The sequence below is a fragment of the Emys orbicularis genome, chromosome 1, assembly GCF_028017835.1.
Source record: "Emys orbicularis isolate rEmyOrb1 chromosome 1, rEmyOrb1.hap1, whole genome shotgun sequence".
NCBI lineage: Eukaryota > Metazoa > Chordata > Testudines > Emydidae > Emys > Emys orbicularis.
This window is the reverse complement of record NC_088683.1, coordinates 109,435,170-109,454,121: the sequence shown is the minus strand read 5'-3', so window position 1 is coordinate 109,454,121 and position 18,952 is coordinate 109,435,170. Positions and strand designations below refer to the sequence as shown.

The following is an 18,952-nucleotide window of genomic DNA, read 5'->3' as shown; positions in this document are numbered from 1 at the left end:
ACTGGTAAGAAAGTGGCTGCCGGTCCACAGCTGACTGTACCGGCAGGGCCGCTGATGGGGCGGAAGGGGGAAGGGCAAAAGAGGCAGCTACCTCAGGGCCCGGCGATTTAAAACGGCCTGGGGCTCCCGGCCGTGACTTCGGCTACCGCACCAGTGGCTGGAGCCCCAGGCCCTTTAAATCACCACCAGAGCCCCGGGCAGCACGGGCTGGGCAGTGCTGAAGGCTGACTGAGGGAGTCTGGCCCCAGCCCCGCCCCTTTTGCCCAAAGCCCCTGCCCTTCCGGGGGGCCCAGAGCCACCCCCCTCCACACCTTGCCCAGGACCCCGGCCGCCCTGCGTACAGGTAAGCCAGTTAAGTTACTTTCACCCCGATCCTAGTCCTGTTATCGGTTAGTCATATGCAGATGCTCTGTTAGTATTTGTCCCATTATTCCCCCAAGGACTAAAGTTAAAATTGGACAGGAATTATCAGCGCTTGCGCTCCACCCGCACCTCACTTCATTGAAGATAAGTGACAAATTCAGTTCTTAACCTCATATCCTCCAGTACTTCCGCAGTCCTCTGGATTTTTTTCCCCCTCCAAAAGTCATCAGGACAATTAGTTCAACACTTAGTCAATGTATTTAACACCCCCGAGTGTTACATCTTGCAGCCATAAACGCAGTAAATTTCCCCCCAAGTATTCTCCAATCTGTTTTTGTTTTAACAGCGACTATAGGGCTATGCTAGTGACTCCACTCCAGAGTTATGATCTTAACAGTTCTTATGGGAATGTTCTATATAATTTAACAGATGAAAAGCTTTCTAATTTTCTATTTTTAAACCCATCTATTGAATTATATAGTAAGAATATCATTCTCTATTAAAGTCTATAGATTTTTAACAAACATTTTGAGCCCTATTTAACTCCTGATGTTTCACCCCTATTGAATTTCATTGGACTTGTCCATAAAGATAGCTAACAAAGCCCAGATCACTTCCTTCATTACAACTTCTTCAAAAAGATGCTTTCTATCTGAAACTTCTTGTTCTCTGTTCTTGCATGTTCTCTGGCCATAAGAGAAATTTTCCCACATAAATAGCATGAAGATAATCAGACAAGGCAGCCTGGAAACATGAGTGATATTGGAGCTTTTTGGTAAGTAACATTTTCTGGATCATTTCACAAACTCTTTCACCTAGAAACTCTTCATTGGTTTCATTCAGTTGTCCTCAATGAGGGCCAGTGCCTTTGAGTGATTTTAGGAAGTGTGGTTGGGTTATTTTAGAGTTAAGTACCACAGAACTAGAATCTTTGGAAACTCAGATTTTTGGTGATCGTTATGAATGGTTTAGACTGCTAATCCTATAGACCTAAGCACTAGTCTCCCCCCCCCCCTTTTTTTTTTTTTTTAAATGCAGCTTATGATTGTACTGCTTTTCGTTGCAAAAATAGCCTTGAAATGTAAACCAGTTATTATGAGTAAAAGTCTGTCAAGGCTTTTATTCTTAATAGTCAGTTATTCACAGTCCTATCCTATCCCCCTCCCAGCCACTGGCTGTCAGAGCTCTTTCTTACCTGCTGGCATCTTCACATACATATGCTTTCCCCACCAGAACTGGCAGGCTAGGGCTGAATCTCCTCCCTCCCTACCCCCATGTTTCCCTCATATCCCTGCTCTGCAAGTCAGTGCCTATGCCAGCAACTCTGCTATGAAAAGCTGCTAATGCTCACCATTCCTTGATCCACAGCCCTTCCCCTATGCCCAAGCACCCCATAAGAGTTGTACCTATCTACAATTGTCTGATCACCTTCACAAGGTTTCTATTACTGCTTCAGTTGTCCACAACTCTTTCCCCCTATTTTTCCCCCTAGGAGCCTAATTTCTAAAAGTAATTCAGTATCTCAATCGTTTTAGAATCATTGGGTCAGATCCTCAGCTGTCAGACCTATACCCATGTCCACCAGCTGAGAATTTGGTCCGTTGATTACATCTCCTTCCTTGTTTATTAGTGAGCCTACTTCCTCTCTAGTGTTTTTCCCCCCTCCATATATTTATAGAAGTCCTTCTTACTCACATCAACCTCATTCCAGCATTAACCCTTTCTGCTTTTTTTCTACCTCATCTTTTTCCTGCAAGCCCTAGCTAACTAACATTTTGGTTTATTTTTCTTCCCCACTCCTTCATTTCCCAGAGAGGTTCTTTTCTAGTCTTACATCTACAAATACCCCATAGAGAAATGACACTGGATGCTTCTTGTCTCACTTCCCCACCCCCATCTCATTTCCAGTGAATGGCAGCAGTATGTTGAACTTTAATTGCAGTGACCTAGATTTTCAGACTTGGGCATCTGAAGTTAAATTCCTAAATACATACATTATAGGGCTGTTGATTAATCACAGTTAACTCACACGATTAACTCAAAAAAATTGATTAAAAAATTATTGCGTTTAATCGCACTGTTAAACAATAGAATTCCAATTGAAATTTTTAAATATTTTTGGATGTTTTCTGCATTTTCAAATATATTGATTTCTATCACAACACAGAATGCAAAGTGTACGGTGCTCACTTAATATTTTTATTACAAATATTTGCAATGTAAAAATGATAAACAGTATTTCAGTTCACCTCATACAAGTACTGTAGTTCGATCTCTTTATCATGAAAGTGCAACTTACAAATGTAGATTTTTTTTGTTACATAACTTCACTCAAACAAAACAATGTAAAACTTTAGAGCCTACAAGTCCACTCAGTCCTACTTCTTTTTCAGCCAAGCGCTAAGACAAAAAAGTTTGTTTACATTTACGGGCGATAACGCTGCCTGCTGCTTCTTTACATCACCTGAAAGTGAGAACAGGCTTTCGCATGGCACTTTTGTAGCCGGCGTTGCAAGGTATATATGTGCCAGATATGCTAAACATTCGTATGCCCCTTCATGCTTTGGCCACCATTCCAGAGGACATGCTTCCATGCTGATGATGCTCATTAAAAAAAAAAAAAGTGTTAAATCAAATTTGTGACTGAACTCCTTGGGGAAGAATTGTATGTCTCTTGTTCTGTTTTACCCACATTTCATCTTATAGCAGTCTCAGATGATCACCCAGCTCATGTTTGTTTTAAGAACACTTTCACAGCAGATTTGATAAAATGCAAAGAAGGTACCAATGTGAGCTACAGCATTCGACTCAAGGTTTAAGAATCTGAAGTGCCATCCAAAATCTGAGAGGGACGAGGTGTGGAGCATGCTTTCAGAAGTCTTAAAAGAGCAACACTCCGATGCGGAAACTACAGAACCCAAACCTCCAAAAAAGAAAATCAACCTTCTGCTGGTGGCACCTGACTCAGATGAAGAAAATGAACATGCGTCGGTCCGCTCTGCTTTAGATTGTTATTGAGCAGAACCTGTCATCAGCACGGACGCATGTCCTCTGGAATGCTGGTTGAAGCATGAAGGGACATATGAACTTTAGCAGCATCTGGCATGTAAATATCTTGTGACACCAGATACAACAGTGCCATGTAAACGCCTGTTCTCACTTTCAGGTGACATTGTAAACAAGACATGGGCAGCATTATCTCCTGCAAATTGTAACCAACCTTGTTTGTCTGAGCGATTGGCTGAACAAGAAGTAGGACTGAGTGGACTTACAGGCTCTAAAGTTTTATATATTTTTTAATTTTTGAATGAAGTTATTTTTTAATATATAATTCTACATTTGTAAGTTCAACTTTCAAGATAAAGAGATTGCACTACAGTACTTGTATTCAGTGAATTGAAAAATACTATTTCTTTTGTTTTTTTACTGTGCAAATATTAGTAAACAATAAATATAAAGTAAGCACTGTACACTTTGTATTCTGTGTTGTAATTGAAATCAATATATTTGAAAATATAGAAAGCATCCAAAAATATTTAAATAAATGGTATGCTATTATTGTTTAACAGCGCAATTGCACGATTAATCGCAATTAATTTTTTTAATCACTTGACAGACCTAATAAATTAGGCACCAAAATAGATGGTTATTTTTTCCAATGCTGTTGAGGATTGAAGAGCTCCAAGTGCTAAGAACTGGATTTAAAAGTCTTGCATTAAGGAGCTTAATTTGAAGACTTTTGGATGGTGTGGTTTATGATTCCCTAACTTTCTTCTATGCTCATAAGAAAAAGCTCACCTGTAGCCTACTTTCCTCAAATTTCATTCCCCTTTGATAAGCCCGTGTTTTAATATGCTGAATTCCAGTAGCTCATGATCAGTAGTTTCAGCTGAGTGGAATTTCTCTGCCTGGTGACAATCTTAGTTTATGCCATCTGCAGATTTATAATCAAATTAAAAACATACGCTTCTTCTGATTTATTTTTAGTCAAAATTCACGCTCATGCACGCTCACATTTTACTTTACTAAAAGTATTACCATCCTAGACTTGTGCAGCTAGGATATTTCGCCATTCATAAGTAATGCACACGACAGCGATTTTTTCCACAAAGATCAGCATCAACTCATCCACATCACCATTACCTTCATTGAAGTTGTCGTCAGTCGAAACGTGGGTCAGTGGGGACTGGGGGCGAGAGTCGCCGCACAGGGAATAGCTGTGTTCTGCCTGGATGAGGGGAGCTGGGGATGCTGGGGACAGCTCCACTTCCATCATCTCATTTTTCTCAGACATGAAGGGGTCATTCAAGAGCTGGCCTAGGACATCCTGCGAAAACTCATCCAGGAACTCCGTGAAGTGCTGGGAAGACAGAGGGTGAAGAACTCTTATCTAATGGGTGTCTCTAGCCAACAGAGATGCACTGACCAAAATAATTGCAGTATCTGCACCACGTGTCTGTGCCAGTTAGGAACGGAACCCAGCAGTCCTGCCTCCCAATCCCCGCTTTAACCACTACTCCACATTGAAGATAGAACAAAAAGGTTCTCATGTATGTACGTTAATTTAGCTATGCTGTCTCATCAGCAGCAAACTGTTAGACAATTATAGTTTTCCTTATTTATGGATTGCTCATGAAGTGAGCAGACCATATACATGGAAACAGATTCTTAGTTAGTGGACGATGGCAGAGATCGTACCGATGTGTACCAGTGAAGGAGCAGGCCCTTTAAAATGCCTAGTTGCTGTGGTGATTGGCTCCCTATAAAAGTCTAAGAAACAGATAAAAGCCCATGTTGCTGAAAGCAGAAAATAAGATCAGTTGCCATGTTCTGAAGCCAACCCCTTTGTTCCCAGGATGCAAATTGTAGTGTGTTGCATTAATGAAAAAGCATATTTCATCCAGTCATGCAGGGAAACATCCTTAAGGATTTATATTCAAAACTCATCCTTCGTATGTATATGTAACCTGTCCCATTGAGCCACAGAGAAAGGCTGGAGGGGGAAACCGGTGATCAGATCCATAGTATTTAGTGAACCAAATCAATCTTTAAGCCCAGTGTGCCTATTCCAGTGGTGTGGAACATTCTCTTCATCTTACCCTAGCGTAGAGAAAGGATCAAAACCCTGAACTGTGTTTGTTCTGGTACAAACCGCTAGTACATTTGGTTTAAAGAATTGCATTGAGGCTGAATAGCTGCATGTTGATTATTTTTGACCGGAGGCTAATGTTAAAGTTCAGGTTCTCAACTCTGCAGTAATAGGCATTCTGACTACCAACATTAATAAGTCCTTCCCTGGTGCACTGCAAGGGTTACATTTAAGGTGCATGACACTTTTTTGTCTATTATTAGAGATGGGCCTGAATCAAACCTCCTGATCTGATTAATATCCAAACTCTGGGGTAGTTTCAGTCAAGAAGCAAACTTTGCAGCGGTTATTATATTTCCTTCAAGGGGCAGGAGGCTTAGTGTATGTGTTCATATTTAGTAATTGCATTTCAGGAAACAATTCCAGACAGCGGCATGGCACACACAGAGTATGATAGTTTCCATTAGTCACACACACACACCCCCACTCACCCACCCCCAGGGGGTTCTCTTTTCATACTCCAAAAAGTAAGCAGAAGATAGAAATGTAACTTCTTGCAAGCAATCAGGCATCCTGTATTAACAGCTAATATATACAGGAATCTTTAATTAATTGGGCTATAATATCTTGAAAGTGGAAATTAAGTCCCTGGTTTATTTGCTCTGTTTTTGCAGGCAGTGCTGACTTTGGCGCTTATTCTCTCTCCTGCACAAGGAAACACAGATTCAAGATTTGGCTCCCTTGAGCATAAATTAAGAGTTTAACTAGTCAGTGATGTGTAGTCAAGTAATGGAAATGGTGCAGCTACACTCACATACCCTCTCATTTTATAGCTCCAGGACAGCTTGCAACTTAAAAGCCTTGTACTGCAAAGTGCTGACTGGTCTTGAATCCCATTAAAGTCACTGGAAATTTGGAGTGCACAGAACCTTCCAGGGGAGCAACTTGCAGGACTGGGCCTTACCTCAACATTAACAGACTCCTGTCAACTGTACTGGCCACTGGAGACAAGAAAAGGTTTTTATTAGACTAAAGGGTAGTAAAAAAAGGAGGAATTAGGTTATTGACTATGCTAGTAATGATGCTGGCTAGTGACAAGGCTGTTAAAAAGGGACAAATACATGCATACTCTTATCTTTAAGTGCCCTGAATGATAACGCTACTAAACAAACTCCAGGGCTAGTACTGGTTGACCCAAAGAGTGTGTCATGACCACTTCAAACCATTGTTTACATGAATTTCTAGAGCCAAGGACTCACTAGTGCATCACTTCCCATGCGCCTCTAAATATTTGCAATAGTAGGTATGCATTGTAATTCTCCACTGTTGGACACGCAGGCTAGAAAAATAGGCCTTTATTTGCCTATCCTATCGCCGTCAAAATCAAAACACCATTATTGACAGGACAAGGTATTTAACTATTGTCAAACTGTAATCAAGGAGAAAAAGTGCTGCTCGAACAAGTGCAAGACACAAGCATGGCCAATCCTACAAGAAGCAGTACTGTTCTAAAGATGGATTTTCCACAGTGCATACTGCTCCCTTTCCTCCATGCCCATGGAGCGCATCAGTCATTTGTTTTCAGTTTTATAGGGCAGGCTCGGAACATTTCTCTCTCTAAAATACTTGCGTGTGCTTATTGTGATTCTTTAGTCACGAGGATACGAAACAAGCATCCCAATCACCATATCCCATTTCTGACCCCATATCATCTATTAATTACTAATTATTAATTATTATTTTATTATTATTAAAGAAAATGACTAAAACTTTCCATCCCAAAGGATCCTAAAATGTGATTTGCTACCTTAAACGAATATGCCAAGGATCATTTAATCCAGAGGTTCTCAACCTTTTTCCTTCTGAGCCCCCCCGTTATAAAAATTCCATGGCCCACCCGTGTCACAACTGTTTTTCGGTAGATTAAAAGCCAGCGTTAGGGAGTAGCAAGCAGAGCAATTGCCCAGGGCCACACCACAGGGAGCCCTGTGTAAGGGGACTGTTGGCCCCTTACTAAAACTCAGTGAGTGGGGTTTTTTGGTTTGGCTTACTCCCCAGTACCAAAAGGAAAGAGGAAGGGTCGATAGGAAATCAGGACCCTGAGACGGACAGTCCCCAGGGAAGGGGTTCTCAACAAATTTTTTGGTGGCCTCAAAGTGCGGCCGCCAACTCTTGCTGGTGGCTGTGCTGACAATTTTTCCTAAAATACTTAACTTTGGGGGTGGGGGGCGATTATATATATATATATATATATATATATATATATATATATATATATATATATATATATATATATATATATATATATATATACATACATATATATATATATATATATATATACATACATACATACATATATACACACACACACACACACACACACGTGCAAATCATTGTAATTTATTGAATCTTTTTGCAGACTCAGTAATAAACATCATGTACAGTTGTGTCTTCTTTACAGGACCTAGACAGAAAAGAAACACAAATAAGGTGTTCTGCAGGTTCTTGTCTTTTTTGTTGTTGCTTCTTTTCCTTTTTTTGGTTGCCCTTTTTTTTTTTTTTTTTTAAAAATAGACTTGCTAGCTCAAAGGTGGGCAAACTACGGCCCGCAGGACCCTCCTGCCCGGCCCCTGACCTCCTGGCCTGGGAGGCTCGCCTCCGGCCCCTCCCCTGCTGTTTCCCCTCCCCCGCAGCCTCAGCTCACTGCGCCACCAGTGCAATGCTCTAGGCGGCGTGGCTGTAGCACCGCCAGCCACCGGTGCTCCAGGCAGAGTGGTAAGAGGGCAGGGGAGTTCAGGGTGGTGGTCATGGGGCGGGGGTGTGGATAGGGGTTGGGCGGTCAGAGGGCAGGGAACAGGGGGGTTGAATGGGGGCAGGGTCCCGGGGGGGCAGTCAGGAAGGAGAGAGGGGGTTTAGATGGGGTGGGGGGGGGCAGTCAAGGGCAGGGGTTCCGGGGGCGGTCAAGGGACAGGGATAAGGGGTGGTTGGATGGGGTAGGAGTCCTAGGGGGGCAGTCAGGAATGAGAGGAGGGGTTGGATTGGGCGATGGAGGGCAGGCAGGGCTTCCGGGGGCAGTCAGGGGACAGGGAGAGGTGGATGGGGCAGGGGTCCCGGGGGCCCCATCTGGGAACAGGGGGGTTGGATGGGGCAGGAGTCCTAGGGGGGCGTCAGGGGATGAGAAGCAGGGGGGGGGTCGGATAGGGAGTGGGGGCCAGGCCATGACTGGCTGTTTGGGGAGGCACAGCCTCCCCTAACTGGCCCTCCATACAATTTCAGAAACCTGATGTGGCCCTCCGACCAAAAAGTTTGCCCGCCCCTGTGCTAGCTAGTAAATCTGCTGCTGTGAAAAGTGGTATTAACAAACATACAAATATCACGTTTCACAGCAGCAGACTTACTCAGTCCTGGCAAGCCTGAGGACAAATTAAGCCTTGGATAGGGAGGTCAGGAAGTGGGAGACAGGCGGGAATGCATGATAGGCCAGCAGAGGCAGCGGGGGTCAGGGGCAATGGAGGCTTGGAGCCCCATGGCAGAGCCTGCTGCCTGCCACCCCAAGGCTGGAGCCCAATCCTACATCCCCAGGAAGGTGGGGAACTCACTAGCTGCCTCCTCCTCCAGCATTTGTCTCTCCAGAGTGGGGGCAGGGTCCAACCAATGCTAGTGGCCTTCAAGGAGGGACCACTGCTTTCCTCCCCCCGCCCAACCAGGAGGCTGTGGCTACAAGCATTTGAGAAACACTGCCCCAGGGGCAATACGGAGAGGCCAATGCTCCAGGTCAGCCTGATTGACAGGGCGGGCAGGCTAATGAGGGAGGCAAGAGGCCAGAGGGGGTCCGATCTGCCGCGTGAGCTGGAGCTGCCAGAGAGAGTAGGGATGACTCGTGATACCAAACCCATGGAAAATAAGCAGAAATTGGGCTTGTTTTAGACTTAGTTGGCTTGTGCATTGCGGGCTGGCTAGTACAGTATTTGGACTTGTTAGGGCTTTTAAAGTAGCTGGTGGCTTGTAGCCTTTTTTTTTTTTTGGATTGGCTCCTGGCCCCGGCTCGCCCCTGGCCCGGCTAATCAGAAAGCTTGAATGATGATTGGCATTTGGCGCCAGCTGCTGCGTCACCTGCGGGTGGGGCGCCGGGGGTAGCTGAGCTGGTAACAGAGTGGAGGGAGCTGAGCTCGGTGGGGTAGAGCTGGGCACGGGACTTCGGGGAGTGGGGGAACTGGGCTGTGGAGGAGCCGACATGGGGGGTGGCAGAGCCGGGCTGAGGGGGGAGGACTGGAGTCTGGCTGGGGGGCAGCAGAGGTGGGCAGGGACAGTGGGAAATTGGCAGAGGGATGGGGATTAGCTAGAACACAATGCCAATGAATTTGGTTCAGGGAGATTAAATGACTTGCCTAAGGAAATCCAATGAATCAGTGGCACAGACAGAGATAGAACCCAGTGTGCTGCTCTAACCTTTAGACAACATTAAGTGTTCCCTAAATTTAGGCATAAAGGGCCATATTTTTAAAGGAACCTCAGTTTGGCCTCCTTATCAGATTGTTTCATATACAAATGCTTGTGTGCGCAGAATTGTGTGCCACAGATGTAGAGAGTGTGACACTCTATACCTTGGGGGAACATCCTGGAACCACCATATTCCTCATTTTTATATAATCGTGATCTTACATATAAAGCGTGCCTTGTGAGGTATCAGGGGAAAGGTTATGATCTGCGGGAAGTCAGTCATTTCTCTATCCATCTATGTATATCATTAATGCATAGGAAGTTATGAGAATTTTGTCCAGATATTAGCTCCCCAGACACAACAGCAAGGCAAGTAACCAACACCCAGGCAGGGTGTCAAACAAGTTAACAACCCATCAACCACCATTGTCCAGCAAGGGAGCTACATTCACCAGCAACTAGCAAGGCATTGTGAGAGAGCGCCCAGGCTGGAAGTGTTCAGGGGGACACAGTGGTCCCACAGTCCAAGACTGCACCCTGGGGATCCCGTCACACAGAGTGTTGGGGTTCTTTCAGGGATTGGCTTGTTTTGGCCTGGTTTTGAAATGGGATTAGCCTGTGTTTTTGGCTTATTGTGAAAGCGGGTTGCTTTATTTACAGCCTGAAAAGCTGGCAATGAAGCGAGGGCTGTGCCAGACAGAGAGAACCTGAGAAGCAGCCCAGGGAGCAGGTCAGTGCTGGGAGAAGAGCTGCAGCAACCAGAGCCAGAGCGGGGCCAGAAAAGCAGCGCAGGGAGCTGGAGGCAGAGCAGCAGCTGGAGCAGTCCGGACCCTGGGTGCGGTGAGCAGCTGGGGAGAGTGAGGGGGACTCTGGGCAGCAGGCCCAGCGCAGGGAGACACCCCCAGCCAAGAGGCCTTGCAGGCCAGACTGGGAGGGGAATCGTAATCCTGACAGGGTTGAAAACTGATTTAATCCACCTCTGAAATGCAGCCACCATGCAAGTAACAGTCCAAGGTAACACTTTAGGACAGAAGGCAGAAAAGGATATTGCATCCAACTGTGCAAGAAGAATTTAGGTAGGTAGAATGTAATTAGCTGGATTGGAATTTAGCCAAAAGAACCAAGGTTAAGAGTTCTGCGCTTGCAGTCAAAGATCCCACTTGGCTCTTTGCAACCATCCAAGTCTTTCGATTCACATCTCATCCATGAGATAGCTTCCTCCAGCAGTACAGCACCCTGGCTTCTATTCGCACAACCCTGGGAAGAGACGCATCTATTGAATCACCATCTCATCATAGCAACTATAGAAAGACATGCTTGAAGGTATCCCTTCCAAGTATTGACTTGGTCTCACCTTACCTGGATGTCATAAATTACCAGGATGAAAGCCCAATGCAGTATGGCTGCAGACCAGTTGGCCACTTGAAGTATTAAAGCAGCCCCAAGGCTAGCCCCATCTCAGGAGTCTGAACAAGTCTATTAATGATCCAACCAGCGGACCAAATTCAGTAATGAATCCAGGTCACGTGCCACCTGAGGCACATTGCACATACGCTAAGAACAAGAATGTTCTTTGGTGTGGAGGCTGTTAAGAACAGGTTAGAAAAACACCTGTCGGGGATGGTCTAGATTTATTGGGTTCTGCCTCAGGACCTGGGGATGACCTCCTGAGGGTCTATGATATTGTGGTATCACAGCAGCTGTGTAGATGCTATTTGACTTCATTTGCTTCAAATTTGACACTTTCTACCTCCACTTTTCTGAGAGGGGAATTTCCCTGGACCACTTGAAGAAAGAAACAAAGAAGGAATAGCATTTCACTTCACAAACCTGAGAGAAAGAGGACCCTGCAGTGGAGAGGGGAATTTAACATGCTTCTCTTAATTTAAGCTTTTAACTTTCACTGATAGCTGGAGTGCAAGCAATCAGCAGGATCTTGGGAAAAGAGGAACTAGTACCAAGAGCAGGAATGTTGCACATACACTATATGGCATCTAGGTTTAAAAAAAAAAAAAAAAAAAAAAAAAAGTTCTGTAACTTTGTTCCAATTGTATTAACCTTGCTCTTTATGGTTTTGTAATATAACCCAGAATTCTGATCAGCTGTGGATCCTCAGTCAACAAGCTGACAAGGTTCAGATCACACAATTCAGAGTCCAAAGACAGACAATTGGAGATAGCTGGGTCTCTTCTCATTCAGTCTGAACCAGCACAAAAGCGTTCTCACTCAAACTACTGATACTTTTGGTCCATTTTAAATCACTGCCACTGGAACACTTGTTAAAGAGCAACTTGAATTATTTTTAAAAGAAACTGAAGTCCTCACTCAACACTGTTGCATTCCTACAGAATCAAAAAACAAAGGCATTTCAGCAACAATTATGGGGGAGACTTTCAAAAGGCACAAAGGGTGATTAGGAGGCCAACTTCCATGAACTTCCACTTAACTGCACTTTGGGCTTCTGAAAGCCTCCCCCTTATAATGACTGTATGAAATGAATTCATGGGGTCCATCCAGTTTAGGGTGACCAGATGTCCCAATTTTATAGGGCCAGTCCCAATATTCAGGGCTTTTTCTTATATAGGCACCTATTACCTCCTCACCCCCATCCTGATTTTTCACACTTGCTATCCGGTCACCCTAGTCCAGTTACAAGTGGAAAGTGCATCAGAAAAACAACCACCACTACGGGGACCCTAGTGACAGTGTCAATAGGGAGGTCAAAGACAGAATAAGTACACAAACTCTCACCCCTGGATTGAGGCCCAATAGGGGGCAGCATGGAGAATCTTACATTGCCAAAGCCTAAATATACCTGAGTATTGATAAAGAGCGAACTTCTGTATTTAGGCCTTTCAGTCTGGCATCTCTCACCAGAACAGAGTTCTTTTTAAAAAAATTGTACCAACAATTATTTTTTTGTAGCTCTGCAAATTAGCTCTCTTGTGATTGCCAACTTCCTTCTACACTCACACACCAGTATAAACTGCAACAGCAATGCCAGTACCTTCTACAGATAAGTGTCGGAACAATGAGTCAACTTGTAGGATTAAACTGTCTTCCTTGCATATTAAAAGGATCTCCTTTTATATTTTTCTTGTGGATTTTTGTTCTCTTTTTACCTTGATAAAAGTCGCTGAATGAGAACTATCTTTGTTTAAAAAAAAAAAAAAAAAAACGTAGTAAAGGATGCTTACAATTTTCAAATGTATGAAGAGGGAGAATTTTCACTGCTGCTGTTCTAAAACTGTTCAGGACATGGGCAAGAATAGATCAAAGCAATGTCCCCAGTGGTTGCTGGGAGCACAGAACTCCTAAAAACATCACCTGTGGTAAGCAAACAGGAGAGGAATCCCAGATCCAGGAACACATGGAACTTTAGATAGACCTTTGTCACGGAGTCTGGTCTATGCCCCAGCCTATAACCAAGCTCCTGGGAGTGACACCTTAGTGTGCTGGGCCCCAAGGACCCACACAGTTCTGCAGGGGCAAGCCCATGGCCTCCACAATTCCTGAACTGGACCTCCGGCACCAGCAATTCCTGTCTCTTTCCGAGGCTCCCTGAAGAGAATCCAGCCAAGCCAGATTCCTGCAGGAGGCTTGTACTATGCCCCTTCAGGGCACAATGTTCTCATTGAGCATTTATAACTACACAGGCAGCTTTTTCAGAACAAGGTAACAATGTATTAGTCACCTGGCCTACAGAATCTGAAAGTCCTTAGCTGGCACATAGAGGCAGAAGTTAAACCAGTGCCCTGATGAGCCAGCCAAGCTGTGATGGACTCCATCTCGGACTCCCTCTCTTGCCTTTTTGTCCACCCAGGTGAGAGCTCCCAAGTCCCTCCCAAGGGCAGCCTATTTCCCCTTTGTTCTCCAGCTCAGTGTACATGGCCTGCCTGCTGGGGTTTCCTGATGTTAGGTATGGATTGTTCAGTCACTGGGGCGTCTCTGTCTTGCTGGACCCTCTGTTGATTTGGGTCAGTTTCAACCTGTTCTTCAATGGCCCAGACAGTTAAGAGATAGAGAGGGTGTGTGTGTGTCTAAGTCTCTTGCTCTGCCCTGAGAGCAGACTTAAATCCTCTCTCTCTCCCCCTCCTCCCCCCCCCCCCCACTGGGTAGCTGCCATGCAAGGTGTAGGAGGAAACTGAGGCACACATAGGCATCATAACAATATTGCAAAAAAACTCCCACTTTGTCATAACCTTAGAAAGCAGAATTTGGCTATGGACCAACTGGGGCCTGAGGCCGCAGCTCTCCATAGCATCTACCTGTTTTTTGTCAGACAAAGCTCCTTTGCTAGAGATCTCCCTAGGCATAAGGTCTTCCATGTCTAGTGCAGAGAGATTCATTTAATCAAATAGGGACACTGTTTATGTTAACTTCATGGGAACCCTCACTTCTCCACATGACATCCCAAAGTCAGGCCTGACCACCACAAGTACCCTGCAAAAGGCAGATTGAGGTGATAGGATACCAGCAGTTATAGGAAGCATCACTGTGCTCTGAAAAGACATTTGAAAGAATCCGGCGCAGGGGGAGAGGAATTGAGAGGTCACATTCACATATGTAACAATTGGGACCTCTCAATTTTGCCCCTTCCACTGGATTCTTTAAATGTATACATATAAATGTGTATATAAAATACACACACACACACAATATACATATATAACCCTGACTCTGCTTTACCCAGCCTAATAAAATGCATTATTAAAAACTAAGGCTCTTACATAGCTAAACTGTATAGTTACACCGATAATATTGCCCTGTCAAAAATGTTTGTTCTTTCCAACTGAACCACTCTCCTACAGCAATGAACTGGATTCACTCCAGCTGCCAGACCCAGCCTGTGGGCAAGTGGCACAAGCCACCCACAACCCCATTCTCCCAGGGGTCCAGAGCAAGCCAGAAAGTAAAGTAGCATGGTTTGGGGGAGGAGGCTGAGCCAGGACATCCAGGAGAAGCATTATTTAGCACATATCCTAGATGGAGTTCAATTGCTTCCCTGAGGGACGATGGTAGTAGGACCATTGCCTGCCCTCCCCAGGAGTAAATCTGCCACACAATGAACTGCTCACGTGAGTGCAGGGACATGTTATATACACCCTGCACTCATGAGTAAAGCCCACCTTAATTCTAGAAACAGCATGATTCTGGTCTGTTATACAGAGGTGCAATGGCAGGAATCATATCCCCTTCCAAACTGCTCAGAAGTTGGTCCCTAAATTACATTGTTAAAATCATATCTTAAGAAAATAAAACAATCACTTCTTGCCCTCCAACGGCCATTCAGGGACCTACATAAACTGAGACTTGGCATTACTAGCAGACAGTTGCACTCAGCAAAAAAAGCTGCCACCACCTCTAACGTGAACAGCTGTGCCAAGGAGCCAGCAGGCATGGAGACTCAACTATCTTCTCACCTTTCGCTCCACATTGGCTGTGGAGCTGCATTAGCTGCACAAACTTTTTAAAACAGCGTGGAAGACTTGTTTCCTAATATGGCAGACAATATAGCAGAGGGACAGGTCCTTGGAAGAGGTCCTTCCAGGTCAGGTTTGAAGGACATTGGTGGGACAGCATAAGGAGGCTTGCGTTGCCATGGCTCACAGATCTGCTCTGAGGATGAAGAGAGGATCTCAATTTTCCAGCCTGTCAGTCTGGCACCTTCTACCAGTGCTAAATTCAAACTAAAAAACAAATGTACAACAACAAGATAATCACCTGCCATTACATTTTACTCTATTATGAAATTTGTTATCAAGCAGTCGGCTGACTTGAAATGTCCTTCTTTGCAGGGGTGCATAAAGCACAGTATGGAGTTGGCACTTGAACCTGTGTGGAGGAATTACTTAACTGGGCCTGTTAATGCAGACTTCACATCAGTACTTAGTCATTGTAACATTGAATAATAAAACTGGATGTAACAAGAAAAATCCACTAAACAACTAACATTCTGGTTGTGTCAGCAGCTGGCAAACAAATGCCAGGAAAGTCAAGAGCTGATGGATTCACATGGCAGCTCAGCGTGCACATCTTCCCAACTCACTCCGTTTACACAGCTAGAAACATTGAAGTTCATGCTGGGTAAATCTCACAATGCAGCTCTATACTGCACACACCCATACACATACTTCCATGGCAAACACTAAAGCACAGCTATTGACCAGATGTATTGGTTTAGTTTCCAACCCATCTCTGATGAAGTAATACAGGGATTCTTAAATTAGCATATTGGTTCATTGCCCTCTCCCCCACCAAAAAGGGAGGGCCCCGATTACATGCTTTTACCAGCTCCAAGAAAACAAGACCTTATGGGCCATTCCCCCCCCCCCCAAAAACCCATAATCATTCAGAGTTTAGAGAGGGTGCAGTGAAGAGGCACGCTGCTCCAGTGAGATCTCTCTCCGGCTCTGTGTCTAACTCAGGCACAAAGTCTCCTGGAGCTCTGACCTGGGAACAACTTTGTGGGCTGCTGTGGAGGGACAGGTAGGGTCACGGCCCCTCCCCACCCACTTTGGGGAAGCTAAATGTTGCTGTCTGCACTAGACTCGAGTCCTTGCGTTAGGAGAATACATGAACCAGATTGTGCCCTCTCCCCACCCTACTGTGCAGAGACATCCCTCTGTATGGGATCATCTTCCCATGCAGGGAAATGGATGGCACTGCTGGTTCCCGGCCACCTAGAATCATATAAATCAAGAAACCCCTCTCCCACAACTAGTGCAGGACTCTCTAGTCTAATCTCGCTTTAAATGGGTTGTATATATATTCTATTACCTCCCGCCCTCTTCCTATAAAATCAGGGATTGTGAACGGATGAGTCACCCAAGCCTGAGCTCCACAGCTGTGAGTCAGTGGGCTGGAAGCCCTCCAGGAAGAACCACATCTGGATCCTACACAGATCTCAATTTGGTTTTAGCTCTGCTAGGTTCGAACCCAGTGCCTGGATTACTCTACTGGGAAGAAAACATTTGTTCTCTTGTTGTCCCAGCTACTATTGTTTGCCCCCTATCCCTGTACACTAGGCTAATTGGAATACACATCATTCTTTTCATAACGCTGCTCTTACGATCTCAGCCTGAGAAGCCAGATTAATATTGCCTGCACTCTTCTCCAGCATGCCACTCCCGTCTCTAGTTACACTGCAGTCATAACTTTTTATTAAGAGTGATTTTACTGCTTGCGAAGTGTGCTGGATTGACAGCTCCGGAGACTGAGCCTTTATTAGCCTCAGAATAGGCAACAGCCATGCAAACTTCCCAACACCAACTCCAGCCAACATGACTCATCCCAGACACATAGGGCAGTTCAGCCTCCATCCCACTCGGTTAGTGGTCTCTCTACTGATAGCAGGCAGCCGGGCAAAGCGTTGCTCATTCAGTCCAGTTTTTTTTTTTTTTTTTTTAAATGACCTTCAATGAGGAAGGGAAAGAAGCAGCTATTCTCTTCCCAGCCACCCTGCTGGAGCATGAAACCAGCACGAAATTTTTGTTCTGGGATGAGAATTTGTTGGATGAAGTCTATATGTTGTTACATCTGCAGGGAAGGGACTTGCATTTAAAGACACATGAGGATCCTCTATCTACCAAGCACTTTCAGATAACCGCTTTTAGCTAAACCCTGGATAAACAATTCAATGAGTTTTTAAAAAGTTAAAACCTCTCACCCACAGCTTTGTGGCTCACTAGTCTCCTTTTAATGGCTTGTTTGTTGCCCTAGGCAGGAAGAACAAAATGTTTTGTAGCTGCATAATTGGCGTCAGTTATTGCCACTCGATTATTCTAATATCCTCTTGTATGTACGTGGATTTTAATACTACAGTAATGGTTGACAAGATGGATGTATTCAGTACTTAATTTCATGATGGCTAGGACTGGTACTGTTTCCTTTTCCTCATCCCCACAAAACTACAGTGATTTCAGCCCTTGCATGTAATACAGCATAGTGCTGGATGAAAGGCCCAGAGAAGTGCTTTGCAAACAGTGAGTGAGCTTCACATCATTCCTTTGCAGAAGGTACTAGAAGTATTATGCCCAGATCTTCAGACAAAAGATGTTGAACAGTGTAGGCAGGAAGCACTGTTTGATATTTGCTCCATCTGTAGAGCTTCTGTGCTGTTGCTTGCTGTTTTGATGACTGATATGACATTTTAAAAATCATTTTTTTTAGAGTGCTTATTTCTTTCCATATTTAAGAATTAAATCTTTTCATTGTTGTTTCAATATTGAAATAGCAAATCTGATTTATGGGCATTATTGTTCATCTTGAGGTTTCTGGTGGCTTTAACTTTACTCCCATCATTTATACAGAACTGTATAAATGGAACTGTAGAGTCCTATAATTCAGTTGCCTAGGTATTATAAAATAGTAAAGATTTTGTTTTTAGAGCCAAACTGTTGAAGGAGAGATTTCGCAATTTATTTCACTATGATTTACTAGCCTTTGCATTGCAATTATATTTTCTGTACTCATTTAAAAGTAAAAATACCAAGGTTAAGATTTTCAAAAATGGGCACCTAAAATTAGGCTCCTAAATCCTTATTTAAGTGCTCTGCGCTCTTCAAAAAGTGAGGCCACTTATCTAAGTACCTTGAGCCAGATGTCTGTGAAATGTTGCCTGAGTAACAATAGTTATGCACAATGATCAAAACAATTGGTGTATAAAAATAAATATATACACACACACACCCGTCACTCTCCAAATAAATTAACAGTCACTTGATTGGGGGGGGGGGGGGGGGAGGGTGTTGAGGGAAGAGACAAGAAAAGAGGAGTAGCCTAAGGCTGTGGCTACACTACAGAGCTTGCAGAGGCACTGCTGTAGTGCAGATGCTCTAAGACAACGGGGGAGAGCTCTCCTGTTGACTTAATTATTCCAGCCCCCGCAAGCAGCGGTAGCTATGTCGGCGGGAGAAGCTCTCTCGCTGACACAGCGCTGTCCACACTGGCGCTTAGGTCAGTGTAACTTACGTTGCTCAGGGGGTGGCTTATTCACACCCCTGAGCGACATATATATACCCAAGTGAGTGGTAGCGTGTCCACAGTCTAAGCTTA

General features: G+C 44.4%; 1 protein-coding gene across 2 annotated transcripts in view; it reads right to left on the bottom strand.

The window, feature by feature from the left end:
• The window catches only part of CREB3L2 (cAMP responsive element binding protein 3 like 2), a 119,452-nt gene that overhangs the window by 49,216 nt on the left and 51,284 nt on the right, over window positions 1–18,952 (bottom strand). For both annotated transcript variants that reach the window (XM_065420647.1, XM_065420651.1), the window contains exon 2: window positions 4,507–4,723. In XM_065420647.1, coding sequence (XP_065276719.1) covers window positions 4,507–4,723 — 217 coding nt within the window. The remainder of the gene's footprint in view (window positions 1–4,506; window positions 4,724–18,952) is intronic.